This window comes from Oryzias latipes, chromosome 22 (assembly GCF_053564925.1).
Source record: "Oryzias latipes strain Hd-rR chromosome 22, Olatipes_Hd-rR_3.1".
Lineage (NCBI taxonomy): Eukaryota > Metazoa > Chordata > Actinopteri > Beloniformes > Adrianichthyidae > Oryzias > Oryzias latipes.
The window spans coordinates 29318277-29334329 of record NC_136258.1 but is presented as its reverse complement, the minus strand read 5'-3'; the positions used below and the strand labels follow the sequence as shown (position 1 = coordinate 29334329).

The window sequence follows — 16053 nt, the reverse complement described above, 5'->3', positions numbered from 1 at the left end:
TCTTGTCATTGAATCTAAAACCTCTTTGAGCATAAAACAGACTCAGTTTTGGTTTAGTCTAAAGACATTTTGGTAAGTTTGGAGTCAATGGGGCTGAAAAGTGTTGAGTTTTACAAACCCAGATCTGTTTCCAGACAGTTTTTTTTCTTTTGTTCTGTGAAAACCTTGTATTCAATCTTTTTCTAACCTACAAGCATTTCAAGACTGATTGTGATTATAATTAAAGAAATTGACCCGGTTCAGTGTCTTCGCTTTGTTTTTACAATTTAAAATATTCCACCTTTTACATGTTAAAGGCAACTAAATGGTTTGTTTGATCAAAATTACGCAGAATTTCTTAAATCAAAATGTACATCTGGCTTGAAAGATATTTTGTAAAAACACCAGTTAATTTTCCAGTAAATTGTGATTTTGACTCTAGATTTTCATCAAGGACGCAATAAGACTTTTACCGCTCTGCTAATTTCTGTCGTGGATTTGATTCACATCATCAACCAGAAGCCAATTTGACTCTGAAATATACTCAATACTCAATTATGTTTGTGAAAAAAGCAAATTAATCTCCGTAGTGTATATTTAATCTAATCAGACTTCACCGTTATAGGTAAAAAATCTGCCCAGAGCTTCTCTCAGTAATAATTTCAAATGAAGGTTGAGGGTGTGGCAAAGGTGAAGCAAAAAAAAACGGATTTTCTTGTTGACTTTGGCAACTCGTGAATAATGTTGAAGGTTTTATTACCTAACTGCTATTTAGAATAAATTCGAGACATTTTTGCATTGAAGGCAGAGGAACTCCACCTGTTATGGGTTCAACAGCACATAAAGATACTGTGATGACTGAGGCAAGGATGGACTGCAGAGAGGAGGGCTATTTACAGTGCAAGTTAAAGTCCTAAAGGAATGCTGCCTTCACGAGATGACAAAACTCGGAACTTTGTGTTCTGAGTTTTGTTTTTCCATTTTTAAAAGTGAACATTTGAAGTTGATTTACTACCCTTCCTTCATCCGAAATTAGGGTGCCTTCCACAAATAAACAAAAGGATTAAAGCTCTAAAATCAAAGTCTTTTTTTTTTATATTTTCTATCTAGTATAATAAAGTAAACGTACGTCTTTTTCCAAATACATGTTCAAAATCTACCTAAATATTTTCAAAGTAAATGTTTTAATTTATTTATTTATAAAATTTTAGCTAAAAAGACACAGAATATACGGCTGAAAAGTACATTGTGATGACTGTTTTAAAGTTATAGTTAGTAATTCCGAGGAACAGCAAATGCAACATGATTTACAGCTTTGCGCAGATCTGGGTTGCCAGATACGTTAAAACGTTTTTCAACTAATCCACAAAAAAACACGTATTTGATTAAGCATGTGTCTTATTTTTTCTTCTAAAAAGTTCATAATTTAATAAAATAATGTATCAGCCAGTTGTTTTACATTCTATATTAACAAAAACAAAAGTTTCACTTGAGGGATACAATTACACCACTGAGCCATTGTCTGGCAACCCCGTTGCTGCTCAAAACAGCAACGGGGTTTCCTATTTCCTGCTCCAAAAGCTCAGTCGCCATTTTCTCTCAGTCAGAGCTTGACCTACTTTTAGTTGCTGCTAAAAAACAAACCGAGTAAAGACGCACCCACGACAAAGCAACCATTGGTAAGCAAATATAACAAAATATAAGAGATAGATTTACGGATTACTGTGTTTTGTTGGAAGTTATTTGAGGTTTTAATGCTAAATGGCGTCGGCTAAACCAACGACCTCGAGGCAACAGACGTACGTTGACGCAGGATCTAAAACCCCTACAAATATTTCGAGATAAATGAATAAATTCGACGATAGAAATTAGTTTTCGACAATAGAAATGGGTTATTACAGCGCGTAGTTGTTCATATATTGTCATTTGTCGAGTTAAATGTTTAGTGTTGAAGGACTGCGCCACATAATGGTTTTTGTTGGCTGGTGAAGGACAGCGCGCGATCACTAGGCCCCAAAAAAAAAAAGTTTATGTAAAGCGAAAATCTAAGCTTTCCACAGAATGATCGATCCTTAAAAAGTGCTTTGGAAGATTAAACAATAGAAATATATTTATATATTTTGGTCTTTTTTTTTTTTTACTTCGTGTGTCTCGAGACTTTTTAGTTTCGTGTTTTGTCGTTTTTCTCCGCGTTAAAGACCCACTTCTTTAAAATTTGTGATTTTAACATGTTCTTTTGGTAATTTTACAATAATGGAGAGCATGTATTTAAAAAAAAATAATATAAGCTTTCTTTATTCAAATGGTTGTGAACCGGGAGCAGACGAAAAAGATGGCGTCTGAAAAAGCCCGTAGCAGTGACGTAGGTGCTACAGACGGTGGGTCCCATTCTGATGCCTCCCCCTGTAGACAAATGGATCCATGTACGTCTTTGTTTAGCTCATCTCTGCAGGGATCAGCCGGATATTGCACACCATTGTTGTTGCACTAGCAATGTTAAGGGTTGTGAAGGGCTGTAAGCTAGTGGGAGAGGATGTAAACAGATGGTCTACAATAAAAATGTCCTAGAAAACGGCACAGGTTTCCTGATATTTGGCTAAAAGTGGCATAATCATAATTAAAAGACCATTGGGGACACTTTGTAAATGGATCAAAAGATGTTAGGAGCTTCAGATGGAAGCAGAGTGTTTAAATCTTCACCCTTTTTTCTACAGATACCATGAGTGGAAGTCGCGTCTTCATCGGCCGCTTGAGCCCTCAGGCCCGAGAGAGAGACGTGGAGAAGTTCTTTAAGGGTTACGGAAGAATCCGGGAGATCAACCTGAAGAACGGATTTGGCTTTGTGGTTCGTATGGCGGCTTCGGTAGAAACTTTTTCCTGCTTTCCTTCCTCAGATCTTCTAAAAGTGTTTATTTTTTTTCTCCCCCTAGGAATTTGATGACCACAGAGATGCAGATGATGCAGTTTATGAACTAAATGGCAAAGAGCTGTTGAGTGAAAGGTAAGGTTCTGTTTCTGAGAAGCAAAGAGTTTTCCCCCGGAGGCTTGCGTAAAGGTTGCTATAGCAATACTTTCAAAATGCTAGCAAGTACTTCCCTCTTTCAGTAATTTTATGAAGAAAAGATAAAACTCTATCGATCCTCATGAACACATGAAGGAACATTAGGGTCATAATATCGACTAAAAGCTCATTGTGGTGTTTGCCTGCTCTTCGTCAGGGTTACTATTGAACATGCTCGCTCCAGGAGAGGAAGAGGGGGCGGACCCCCGGGTATGGCACGTTTTGGTGGGGGTTATCGACAGTCCCGCAACACTGGATCCAGGTATGTCAGGTTCAAAAAGCTCTGATTTAAAAAAGAAAAAAACTACTTGTGTGTGAGCACAGTAAACATTACAGTATAGAAAGTATTTCTGGAAGAAAAGTCAAGCAGTTTTGAAGACTTTGTGGCTTTGAGAAACAAATTTGGAAACATTTGTTTTTAGGTTGGGACCTGTTTTCCATTGAAGTCCTTAAAGGAGGTCATCAATGTGAGATAGACTCCGTCTCCTGTTTTTAGTGTTTTTAACATGTTCTTGTGGCATTTTTCTGGTGATGGAGGACGTATTGAAACTAAGTCAAACCTAAAAGTTGCATTTCTGAGTTTTTCTTTGTTCAAATCGTTGAGAATCAGGAGCAGACAAAAACAGACCGTTTTGAAAAAGGTGTTTTTGTGACAGTGTGGGGCTTCAGACACTCAGAAAACCCCACTAATATCTGTGGTCCCTTTCACTGATGTTTCACAGGTACGGCCCACCTGTGCGGACAGAACACAGGCTCATTGTTGAGAATCTGTCCTCCCGGATCAGCTGGCAGGTAAGAGAAGCAACATAGTCTCTAACTAAATTCAGATTTTTTTTAGATTAGAATAACTATCAAACATGTAGCTGGCATTGTTAAATTGGTAAAATATCAGTAGTCAGTCTTCACCTCAGTTGGTCATTCTAACCACAACTGTTAAAATGTGTTTTGTAACAGCTACTGTATCAGCTGCCTTTGTATCAAAGGTAAACACCCTCCTGTGGGGTGTCACAAGTGTGTAGCGCCCTCTGCTGGCTGTTGTACTCAATAGTTTTCATTTGGTGCCTCTCCTTACACGCAGTTGCTGCTGGTCTAAAGTCTTGGCTGGGCCCCCTAGCGGGTGAAAGTGGTCTAGCGCAGGATTCAGTAGCCTTAGGAGGTCCGTAGCCACAGGCTGGAGGTTCTGTGGGCTGGCGACTGCTGTAAACCCCCTCAAATCCACGGTCCCCTACACTCCCATTTGGGTCTTTGTCTGTGGCTGATGGAGCTGGGGGGGCGGTGTTGAGTCGGGCACACACTCCACCCCCTACTTTCTCTGGTGGTTCCTTACTTGAGGAGGCCGGATGCTGGGTGAAGGCCGAGGCGTTTCTCGAGGGCTTTTCTCGAGGCTTTACACTGCATTGGTTCCCATTTGCTATTTGGACAAGTGGCTCTATGCTAATGTCTGCTGGGTTTGGAGCGGTAAGTAGCATAAAACTCATGTGATGGGGTTTTTTCAGGGTCGGGGGGTTAAAGGGGTTACAGGGAAAATCATGTAACAGCCGAGCCAAGTCTTAAAAAAAAGTTTTGTTAACGGGGGGGGGGGGGGGGGGGGTCTGTATAATTCTGAAGCCCGTTTGGGTTTGTAAAGTAAAAACTCGGCTGTCTCTTACTCTGAAATCTGGTTTCATCTGGCACAAAAAAACAAGTCAAAACAGTTTTTTATTGGCAAAAAGAAGCAAAACAAAAAGACTAAACAGCTGAAAGCATTTTGTGTAGAAGGCTCTGTGTTTACACGGCCTCCGCTCACACATGGGGGGCGTATCAGACAGTCAAGGTCAGATGTGGGTTGCCATGCTTTCTGTTTGTTCTGACTTCCTTCCTTCCAGGTGAGAGAAGGCTCAATGACACTCCGGCTTTCTGTCTGCTGCTAAACGCGCTTTCTGCCCTCCAAACAGGACCTGAAAGACCTGATGAGAAAAGCAGGTGAAGTCACGTTTGTGGACGCGCACAGACCCACGAAAAACGAGGGGTGAGCTGCTCCTTCCTGCTCCGCCTTCAGGAGGTGTGTCCATGACAACGTGCTGACGGCTGTTGTGCTCTGCAGGGTGGTTGAGTTTGCCTCCCGCAGTGACCTGAAGAACGCCATCTCCAAGCTGGATGGAACGGAGCTGAACGGGCGCAAACTTAAGATCTTTGAGGACAGCAGGAGGTGGGTTCTTCTCACACGGGGGGGGGTCTGTGGCCTTTGTGGCGTTGCGGCTAACACATGTTTTCGTCACAGAAGCAGGAGCCGCTCCCGCAGCTACTCCCGCTCCAGGAGTCGCTCCCGAAGCCGCAGCCGCTCCAGGAGCCGCTCCCGCTCCGTCAGCCGCACCCCAGAGAAGAAGATGTCAGGGGGGGGCAAGTCTGCAGCCAGATCCCCCTCCAGGTCCAGATCCCGCTCCAGGTCCGGCTCGCGCTCTCCGGCCCAGAACAAACAGTCTCGCTCCCGATCCCGGTCCCAGTCCCGGTCGCGCTCCCGCTCGCCCTCGGCAGACAGCAAACACTAAGATCCTGGTCAGAGTTGGAGGCCTGAAGGGGCTGATTATCTTTGAGGGGGGGGGAGTTTGTGACCTTTTGACACAACCTCCATTCCCCCCAGTTGTGAAAATGTCCCGGCTTTGGTTTCTGCTTTTCATTGTGATTCTGTTTTTCTGCAGAGGAATAAATGTGACGATGCGAGCGTTTGTTTTAGCCCCGCCCCCTGCATCAGTGCTGCCTGATGGGTCGTCTGCTCTGTTTCTGCTTTCAGCTTCAGATCGTTTCAGCTGCTAATTTATTTTTCAGCTTTGATTTGTGAAAAAAATATATTTTTGTTCCTCGTTTTGAGCAGTTTTTTTTTTGCTTTATATCATCTCCAGCCTGTGGAATGCTGGGAAATATTCTGGTCTGTAAATGTTTATTAATTTGATACTAAGGAAGATAAACTTGTTTCTTTTTATTAGTTTTTCTAACTTCAGATGAGTGTCCAGTACTGAATCTGTAGCTGTAAAGTCAATAAAACTTTCGTAAACCTGAAGCTGTTGGATTCTGTTATAATCTGTGTCACGGAATCTGTTAATATCAGATTATTCATGTGAGATTAAGAAAAATTTGAAGTTCTCTCCACTCATTAAAGACAAAGTGAAGCTCTCATAATTTTTTTTTATAATTAAAGCTTTCAGATAATCCAGCTCCTAATCTGTAAATCTGCATGTAGAGAAACATGATCTTCCCTGGGGGGCAGCAGGGGAAACATCAAAATGTTTGTCTTTATCGCAACACAAGGATTTAATGTTTAAAACGACACAAAGGTTTCATTCATCGATCAGGATTAAAGTCATCAGATTAAAGCCTAAAACAGTAAATGTCATGTGAGATTGTTATCGTGGGTTTTCTTGATCGTCATCCTTTAGAATATTCTGGAACTGCTCTGTAATTGTGCTGTCGACTCCCTCAGCCGCCTGCTGTGGCGGGTTTCTGCCACGTGGGGGCAGCAGCGAACAACATACTGGATAGAATTGAACGCGCCAGTTTCAATCCTCTGATCTGTTCAAATGAGGAAACATCTCTGCAGACGGATCCTGACTGCTGTTAATCAGATTTCAGTAAAATACTAATTTGAGGAAGTATTGAATCCAGTAAACTATGAGCAGAGGCTTGTTATCTGTGTGCTAGTAGCATTTAAATATGGAGGGGTGTTTGTGCCATTATTCCAAGAGCAACACTCAATAATTATATTTTGAGTGTAAAATGTCAATTTTAAACGTTTTAAATGCAAATTTTTGTTTTTTTTCCTCTTATGTGAAGTCATATTCTGCGAGTTACAAATGTAATCACAGACATGGACATGCAGGTTGATGCTGATTGGTCAGAAAATTCTTCCATCAGCTCATAGACTGGTTTGTGTGCGGCGGAAACTTGTTTTGTTTGCAAACATTTTTTTGTGTTTCAAGTCATTTTTTCTGTTTCAACTAAAAAATAAATGTTTAAGAATTCAAACTTGTAGACGTTTTTCTCTCAAAACGGTGAGAAAATTGGCGCAAAAAAGATTCCATATCAGGAAGGATCCAGCTAATTGGAAGCAAGCGTCTGTTTTGTTTGCATTTCCAAGACTACATTCTTTCAAGAAAAGATCGAATCCCATAATCTGGATCCTGAGGAATGCTACTCGCAGTATGTTGTTGCTGAGCATATCCCTAATCCAGGAATTACAGACAGTGATGCTAAATACATCAAACAACTTTAAAACTTATTTGGATTTTTTTTACAAATTCAAAATTGAATAAACCCCCAAGGTAATTGGATTGATGTTATCTTTTCTCATATATTTTATATTATTATGTTCACACATTTCAATTCCCCCTGAAAACTTCACTCTGTTGTTGTCAATAAACTGAAAAACAAACAAACAATGACGCTAAATAAAGTAGTGCTGTTAGAAATGACGTCAGAAATCAGAGTCAGGATGGATTTATTCTCATTTGCGTCTGTATGTTTGCTCTATAATTAGAGTGTCTTTATTACAAATCAGGCTTTAAATGTGTGAAATATTTACGTGACGTTTTTGGGTAAGCGATGGTGGGCGGGGACAAGCATGCCAGTCCTGATTGGTTCCACACCGCCCCTATCGGCGGGGTTTGAAACGGCACCGCTAACTCGTCATGTTTCTTAAACTTACATAAACGATCCTTTCATGAATAAAGGCTCCCGGTGCTAACCCCCCCTCCCCCTCCCGGTGATGACCTCCCCCTCCCTCCCTCCCTTCCGTCAGCGTGGTCGGCATAACAAGCCCTGGCCCCGCCGCCGCGCGCCGCAGCCCCTCCCCTCCCCGGCACGGCGGACCCCCACCGCGCGGAGGCATGCGCCTGACGCGCCGCTCTTGGTAGCGGACCCGTGCTGCCGCGCACGGACCCGCAGCTCGGTGTCGGACAGTCCGGAACCATGGCGGAGCGGAGCGGTCGGCTGAGCTTCGGGAGCGGGGCTCTGAACAGGCCGGTGCCCATGAACCTGTTCGCCACCTGGGAGATCGACGGCTCCTCCCCGAACTGCGTCCCGAGGTAAGACGCCGTGAGCTCGGCTGCGGGGCTGCGCGCGCTTCCAGCACAGCTGCCGGAACTGCCCACCCGCCCCGCCGGGTAGAGCTGTGTCATCGTGCCAGCCGCATGCCCACGCAGGCCCCGCAGCGGCGGGGATCCACGCACAGCAGCCACGAACATCTGAGGCTCCTCAGGCCTGATGATGAACAGGAGCGGGAACGTCAGCCGCACCTTCACGTGACGTCCTTTCATCTGAACAAGCGCGCGCGCCACATAGTCTTTTCAAAACAAAAGTTTCCGAGATTTTACTAACCGCCTAATCTGGAGGATGATTTTTGGAGATGAGGACATTTCCTCTGAAGGCATCAAGCTTTTCATCCTCCAGACCTCAGGTAACAGGTAAACGGACGCAGGTATTGACGGTTCAGGTGAGGGACCCGTTCTCTTTAATTGTGGAAGAAGGTTCTTAAAAGTCCCCCAGGGTGTCTCCTGTCTGACATCAGTGAGCAGGGGGGTATTCCAGAAAGCAGGTTATGCTAGCTCCCGCGATAAGTTTGAGGTTAAGGAAGTTGATAACCTCAGCTTTCTGTTCCAGAAATGGAGGTATGTTTCAGGGTAGGTTAAGTTGCCATGGCAACTCATGCTCTGAACATAACCTGGTCTGGAGCAGGTTTAGTTCAATGTTAGTTTGTTTTCAGAGAGGTGAAGCAGCATGGCGTGTCCATTTGAAGATGATTTAGTGGATGAAGAAGCTCAGATAATACTTTTTCCACCGTGAGAGGGTGATAAGACCACATATGGATGTTGGAAAGAGAAACTTTATACTTTGATCTAACTTAATTATTTGCTGCAGTTAAGATAAATCATTTTTTTGTTAGGTCACCTTAAAAATAACACATAGTTTTCAGACAGTTATTTTGCTTTCATTTAAATTAATTCAATTAAGTAGGTGTAACTTTGGTGCTGCTGTTAGATCGGCACCGCAAGGGATTGTGGGATATCATTCCCTTTGCCTGTCTGGATGGATTTGGGTTTAAGTGTGGGTTTTTGACCAAATGTGTTTAGTTGTTTAGCTGTTTTACTGTGTTTTGTCTAGTTATTTTGTCCTGTTATGTTTAATTCTTTCTGCACCATGAGTGAGAGAGAGGAAGAGGATGAGTTTATTTAGCAGCCCTAATGCTTAGTGGTGTAATGTTAAAGACTGAGAAAAGGTTTATAGTGTCATGATGTGATTTCACTGCGTTTCATTTATTTTAATGTAAAAATGAGTATATCTGCAGCCTATAACTTAGACATATGAGAGTTCAAGAAGTACAATTAATTAAGATGGAAAAACATTTAATTGAATTGGAGTAAAATTACATTTAGATAGATAAATATGTAAATTTGAGTTGTAAAAAGAATATTGAGTTGGATAGACGTAAGAAATTAGGTTGAATAAATTTAACTCAATTACTTATTACCAATTGAATTAATTAATTTAAGTTGGATAATTTATATATATATATAAATATATATATATAAATATATATATATATATATTCGTGCGTTTACTTTGTCTGTTCTTTTTCTCCAAGCAGAAACTCTTTCTTTTGCTGATGATGCAGCCGTGTTACTTTTTTGATGGACGTATAATCTTCATACCCCGTCATTAATCTCAGACTCCGTCTCACTGAAGTATAGCGCTCTCTTTTTTTCTCCACGCGTTTCCATGGTGACTCCAGAAATCGGCGATCCATTGAGAATGTCTTTATGTACCTGCTGTGCACGTGCATTAACCCAGGGTTACCAAGTGGAGCGTAATTATGCTAACTCATACCCGGTCTTTGGGAACCGACATACCCAGAGTAAGCAAGTTCAGGCGGATTTAAGGCTTAAAGTCAGGCTAGTTTAAACGGGCCTTCTGGAGTACCCGCCTGCAGAACTACACAAATTCTTACCCTGCAACCGTCAAACAAGGAAATGTTTCCTTTGAAAAGTATTTCACAGCTGTACAACTCTCCCCCTCCTTCTGGAAATCCATTCTGCAAATGCAAACAACAATTTGCAGAGCCGTAAAATAATGTTTTGTTTTTGCAAAAATTCCAATCTGTCTGTGTGTAAAAAATCAAACAGGCGGTTTTAAACCTATAAAAACATGTTTAAAGCTTCCAAAAAAGCATTTTTATTGCTGTAAAAACGAGTTTTACTGCTGTAAAATGTCGTAAGAACACATTGAAAAGAATTTTACAGCTGTAAAATGGTTCTCATGAACTGATTTGTTACTTTAGAAACTTGTTTCAGGTCCTCATAAGAGGACAAACGCACACAGGAAGTAACAACCGAATCAATCTGTTCGAACTGATTCACCAATCAGCACTTTTTCTCCTACCAGCTGCCAATCAGATTGCACAACTATCAAACTGGATATTTCCTTTTTTCGTGTTCATTTTCGTCTCTAACGGATACTTTTTACTGTCAGTACATAGCATAAATACTTAGAGGGACCCCGTGTTACAACAGTAAAGTACTTGGTAAAGGAGTAGAACTCCATAGTTGCATCCGTTAGCTAATCCAGGTTCCGATAGACGTCAGTTCCTATAGTTTAGAGCTTTAATGCAGTTTTTCTGTTCTGTCAGATGTTGGTTCATAACAATATTTTTTAGCATCACTTCTGCTGCATTTCAGGACAAATTCATTGTTGTTGTTTTTCTTCTGTACGATTGACCTGAAAAGAGAAGAGATTCATTTTGGTCTCGGCCCGTTTTTTGGGGACTCAGGCCGTAATAATAGTTCTTAAAGTTGTCAAATGTCCTTTTGCTCTTATTCTTTGGGTTTGACAACATGTTTCAATAATCTGTAGAGATTTTTTTTTGAAGGTTTTATGAATATTAAGCAGTTGAGTAACTCGACTCTGAATATTAGGGGCATAAAAATATTAATGTGTACAGTTGAGCCCTAAAGAGCCTCAGTGACAGTAACAGACGTTATCATCGGTCCTATGCTTATATCGAGCGCAGGTTTCATAATATGATTAATCTTTACTGATTTATTACAATTCTCATGTCATCTTAGAGTTGTGCTACACAGCAACTATGTACATTTTGCTGTTAATGCACGGATGAAAATTGGTCATACGTGATTACACCATGGCCCGAGTGAATTCTCAATTCTGATTGGCTGCTGGGTGTGCATTTAAAAGTGATAACCCACAGGGATAATGCAGCGTAAAAAACTAGTTCCGGTCACATAGCCTAAATGTTCTGTATCACTGCGCCGGCTTCTTTAAAACAAACTTTATCTTCATCATCTGGACAAAACAAGCGGTTGGAGGTGAACTTTCTCTCTGATCTGATGCTTTATTTAACACATCGTGATCATCAGCATAGATATCGCTTCCCTTTGACGCTGCAGTCGAGGTCCACGCCGGCTGATCCGTGACAACACCACCTAATAAAATCCGCTTTTATTGAAAAAAGCGATCCAAACCGAAAAAATAACAAGAATAAAGTACTAAAAACTGGTATAATATTTATTGCTTTTGTAGGTGACCATGGTATAAGCAGTTTAATGGCCTTTGAAGTGTGCATGATCAGAAATTAACGCACTTTGCCGAAGCTTCCGTTCTGTAATATTAGTCCTCAGGACTGAAATGGGACGTTCTGAGTCCTCCGTACCGGTGAGAGACTTGGGACAAAAAAAAGAGGCTCAATTTGAATTGTGGCTCCATTGAAACTGTTTTAAATCGTTTGTAAAATCAAACGTTGACGTAGCGTCATGGTAAGGATGTTTGATGCAAACAGACGTCTCTGTGGTTTTGAACGATAGCAGACATTTAAAAAATGTACTCTAACTGTTTCTAACCAGAACATTCATGCCTTTGATTCATTTGTAATTTGATATGAAAACAAAGACAGAAGTGAGGAAATATTACGCTTTCATACATGGCGGCTGGTGGCCTGTGGAACCGCTTGTTGTGACTCGGAGCGTTCAGATGTGACGGTAAGAACCGAACTGATGTCCGTCAAACTGCAGCGCGTGGAAGCCGAGCCAAGTCCTGATTGGTGCGGGTCAGGCTGCCATGTCAGTCTTTGGTCAGCAGCTGTCAGCCGCTGGAGAGGAGAAAAGGCTTTAATTACTGCTGGAACACAGGGGTGTGTTTTTTCCTCAACTCTCTTTATCCTCTTAGGTTAATGCCTTTGATGGACGTGACGCTGCCGGCTTTCAGCTGAAATAAGACCAATTTGTTTCCAGGAATAGATGAAGCAGATAAAGTGCTGCTGTAACTGCAGGTCAGTCCTCCACCGGGCCGCCGGCATCAGACCTGAGGAGGACGAGATAGGTTATGATGGTTGGTGGTTTCCTCCTGAAAGTTAAGCAGGTGTTGGAACTATCTGAGTTTTCGGCGCCGTCTGGACCTGCAGAACATCTCATGTTCTTCGGTCATCAGGCTGACGGAAGCACAGCCGTAATCCTCTATGATGTAAAGACGTCAAAATGTCATTTTATGACACTTGTAAGTGAAGAATTTCAGCTTAAAACATCGCAAATGCCCACAACATTTAAGAACAGGTCATGGGCGTGACCACCATCAGTATTCTGAACCTGCTGAACCTTTTTCCGGGGGTCGAGGCGTTGCTGGAGCCAACCCCACTACTGTTGGGCGAAGGCGGGGTTCACCCTGAACGGGTCGCCAGGCTGTGGCGGCGCCTGAATTTTCTGTAATAAACTCGCGTCCAACGCTCCAAACGTTTGACAGATTTCATGCAGACCGCCTTTCAAGTGGTTGGGGTGTGGCTTTCCAACAACCTCACTCCTGACTGGTGGGAGTGGTTGCCATAGAAACGATGACTCAGACCAATCGCTGATCACTGACGACGTCTGGTTCCAACATAGCGGCATCTGGTTTGTGAAAAAAGAGGCGACTGATTTGACTTCATTTGGTTGGAGGTGGAATAAACCACTTCCTGTGGGGGGGTGGGGGTGGGGGGGCAGTTCAGTTATCTTACACAGTCGATGCTTTGGCCTGAAATATAGTTTACTCAGCCAATAATGATATTTGTTAAAGTCCTCCTCTGACATTTATTAATAAACACGTTTCCAGTGGTGTTTTCAATATGAAAAAACATGAAAATTTTCATCGGAGGGGGACTTCAAAGCTTTGGACAGAACTTTTTCAAAAGACCTTTGGGTTCCATCAGACCCATCAAACCTCAGGTGTGATTTTTTTTTTTTTCCTCCATCAGCCGCTGAAATGGCGTGGAACGAACCGTTTGCTCGTGTTTCATCCCTTTAAGCCTCTGACGGTCAGGGGGGGGGTGTCCTGATTCCACCGGCTGCAGTTTCCTCGCCGTCCCGCTCGCTGCGGCCCGGCCTTGTGAGGCTGTGGGACGTGCTGCCGCCGCACTGGTCTCACGTTTCCCCTCAGAGGTTTCAGGACACGTGCTGATGCTCCATAATTACCTGTGGCAGGTGAGGGAGGGGCCCTCATGCTGAAGGGGAGGGGGGGCCGTGACTGTCAGAGTGTCAGCCTGTGCCCGGCTGCTGTTTGGAGGAAGAACCTAGAAGGTGCTCCCCTCTTTTCGTGGCTGCCCCCCTATCCCTGCAGACGAGGAGCCGCCTCAGGTGTGTGGAGGCCCCTCCCAGCAGGAGAACACACCTGGAGATTTTTGAAGTTCTGCATAGAGCACGGAGGCGGGAGGTCAAGTGCCGCAGCAGATGGTGCCGGTCTCAGAGACAGAGGCGGATTGAAGCGGCCCTGGAGTGGCAGCGCCAGCCAGTAGGCCGTCATATTTGCGCCCGTTGGAGGCGAGAATGCTGAGATGTCGCTTTGAGCTGCGGGGAGACACTTGGCTTTTTGTCCCTGGCGGGCTGGGACAATCACATCGCAGGAATTCAGAGTGGGATGAACGAGGGCAGTTAAAGCTGCTCTTTGTTCCCTTTGTGTCTTTTTCTTGTCGTCTGTGTTTGTTCTGTAAGGGAAAGTGGGTTTACGGTCTCTGGATTGTGGATTTTTACACCATTTATCGTACTTTTTGAACAAACTACTGAACAAAAAAAATTCCCCCTAAAACTATATAAAAATAAAATATTTTTTTTTCGTTTTTCACATGAACCTGTGGCATTTTTCTTATAAAAGAGAACAAATGTAATAAAAAATCATTTCATTTTTGCATTTCTGAGTACTTTTTCTTTTAAATTGCTGTCAATCAAACTGCAGCAAAGACATTCGGTTTGAATGAATGGGCTGTTGTGATGTCACGAGTGCTGTAGGTGTTGTGGCGTAGTAGTTATTTTCATATTTTCAGTCATGTGACGTGCACGTTGAGCCAGAACGAACCTGCAGTCCAGGATGGACTTTCACCAGAATTTCTTTTTTTTACTTGACATCATTTTTACTTGTGTGGATAGAATTTTCCTAAAACTGTGTCGTTTCTAAAACAAATTGTTGTCATCTTTGCCGTCAGGGCAGCAGCTTTCTGTCCTCCAGGGGGCGCTCTGCTTACAACGTGACATCGTATAGAAACAGTTAAGACATGTTCAGCTACACCGACATTTTCGAAAAGCAGCAAAAGTTTTGGTTTTAGAATTTTCTTTTCTATAAACGTTAAAAACTCAATTACGGAAAAATTCACCAAAATCAGCTCAAACTATTGTGTCCAGCCCACAGCAGAGCTCACAGATTAAAATCTTTAGTGGAGTCAAAAAAAATTGTGACCCGAGTCCAAGTTAAAAATCGCAGCGAAAAGCCTTTTTTATTTATTTATCAGTGAATCAGACCCACAGACTGAGGTTTTTTTTTTCATGGGACATGAAGCTGAACTGAAAAAGCTCCTTTGATGAGCTGACATCTACGTTTAGAGTCCAGCCGTCCTGAAAGAACATGTCCTGGTGGTGAAGGAGAAGCTTCACTCATCCTCACTGCGAACATCTTCAGGGAGGCTTTTATTTTGAAAGAGAAAGCCACTTCCTCTGGTTTCTTGTTCTGTGTTCACCTGAAACAGTTGGACTCGTTCTGTTATTGGGATTTCACCGACCCCTGACGGTTCTGTTGTCCTTCATTTACAGTCGTGTTTTATGCAGATGATGCTGAACTGTTGCTAGGAAACAAAAACGGGTCCCTGAGATTGTTGTTGTTGAAACTTTGGTTATTTTGTGTTTTTATTGCGATAGTTTTGTAGGTCTTTTTTAAAAGTTGTATTCATCACCAGAGATGCTTTCACCATGAACTGGACTCACGTTGGTGATTCCAGTCAGTGGTTCTGTATCAGACTGACAGACTTCTTTGTGAGGTGATTCGGGGAGAACCTGCAGCTGAACGTGATGAAGATGAGGACGGTGGCAGAGGACTTCAGAGAGGAGGAAGCCCCGCCTCTTCCTGTCAGCATCAGCAGCATGTTTGTCTACAGGATGGTCCAGAGTTGGCTTTAGTTCTTCGTGACACTCGGGTTCTTCCATGTCTGGAAAGAGATGCTGGAGGTCCTCCATCACTTTGTTCTTTGCTGTGGTCGACAGACTGAGCGAAGGGTTAAAAAGGTGGAGTCTGTTGGGGGCACTGCACCTGGAGGAGGTGGAGGACGTGACTGCATGGACAGCTCCTCCCACCATCACCTTCAGTGATAAGACGTTCACATGTGATGATGTCATGTTCAGAATCTGTACCTTTTTGGACACCCAGACCGCCATGACGACCTCTTTTCCCCGTCTGGATGAGCCTTCAGACCCGTTTAGTCCGGTTCTGTTCCGGTCCTGTTCCGCTCTCCTGCTTCTTTTCCAGTTTTCTGTCTCTGAGGAGTTCTGCTTTCAGGCGGGTTTATTCCAGCTGAAGCACACAAGCCTCCTGGAGGAGGTGCTGAGTCTGCAGGGCCATCATCTCGATCCCCTGCTGACTGCAGGAACTTCTCACTACGTCTCCAGGCTGCTCTGACTTTGATGAAGCTAAAAAAACATCCGTTTTTCTCCTCCTCCACGCCGTCTGCGTGCGAGTGAACGCGACCA

The 16053-nt window shown here is 43.1% G+C and overlaps 2 protein-coding genes across 13 annotated transcripts in view; both read left to right on the top strand.

Annotated features, from left to right (window-relative positions):
- The first annotated feature begins 1507 nt into the window (after positions 1-1507).
- On the top strand, positions 1508-6077 carry srsf5a (serine and arginine rich splicing factor 5a). Of its 6 annotated transcripts, none has more exons than XM_004082080.5 (9): positions 1522-1658; positions 2303-2357; positions 2694-2824; positions 2910-2980; positions 3198-3302; positions 3763-3832; positions 4975-5048; positions 5124-5228; positions 5301-6077. In XM_004082080.5, exons 2-9 carry the CDS (start codon positions 2312-2314, stop codon positions 5566-5568), a joined length of 870 nt encoding a protein of 289 aa, XP_004082128.1. In that variant the 5' UTR covers positions 1522-1658; positions 2303-2311; the 3' UTR covers positions 5569-6077. The 6 variants fall into 6 exon arrangements, with proteins under 6 accessions (XP_004082127.1, XP_020569181.1, XP_004082128.1 ...); XM_078941227.1 differs by having other exon boundaries at positions 2303-2402; XM_004082079.4 differs by lacking the exon at positions 2303-2357 and having other exon boundaries at positions 1508-1658.
- Positions 6078-7715: 1638 nt separating this feature from the next.
- pacs2 (phosphofurin acidic cluster sorting protein 2) overlaps positions 7716-16053 on the top strand; it is a 48297-nt gene continuing 39959 nt past the window's right edge. For 3 of the 7 annotated variants that reach the window (XM_023951633.2, XM_023951632.2, XM_078941196.1), the window contains exon 1: positions 7716-8097. In XM_023951633.2, coding sequence (XP_023807401.1) covers positions 7982-8097 — 116 coding nt within the window. In that variant the 5' untranslated portion in view covers positions 7716-7981. Of the gene's footprint in view, positions 8098-8223; positions 8476-16053 lie in introns of those variants that run through there. The other 4 variants (XM_078941199.1, XM_078941197.1, XM_078941198.1 and 1 more) reach the window with 3 other exon arrangements.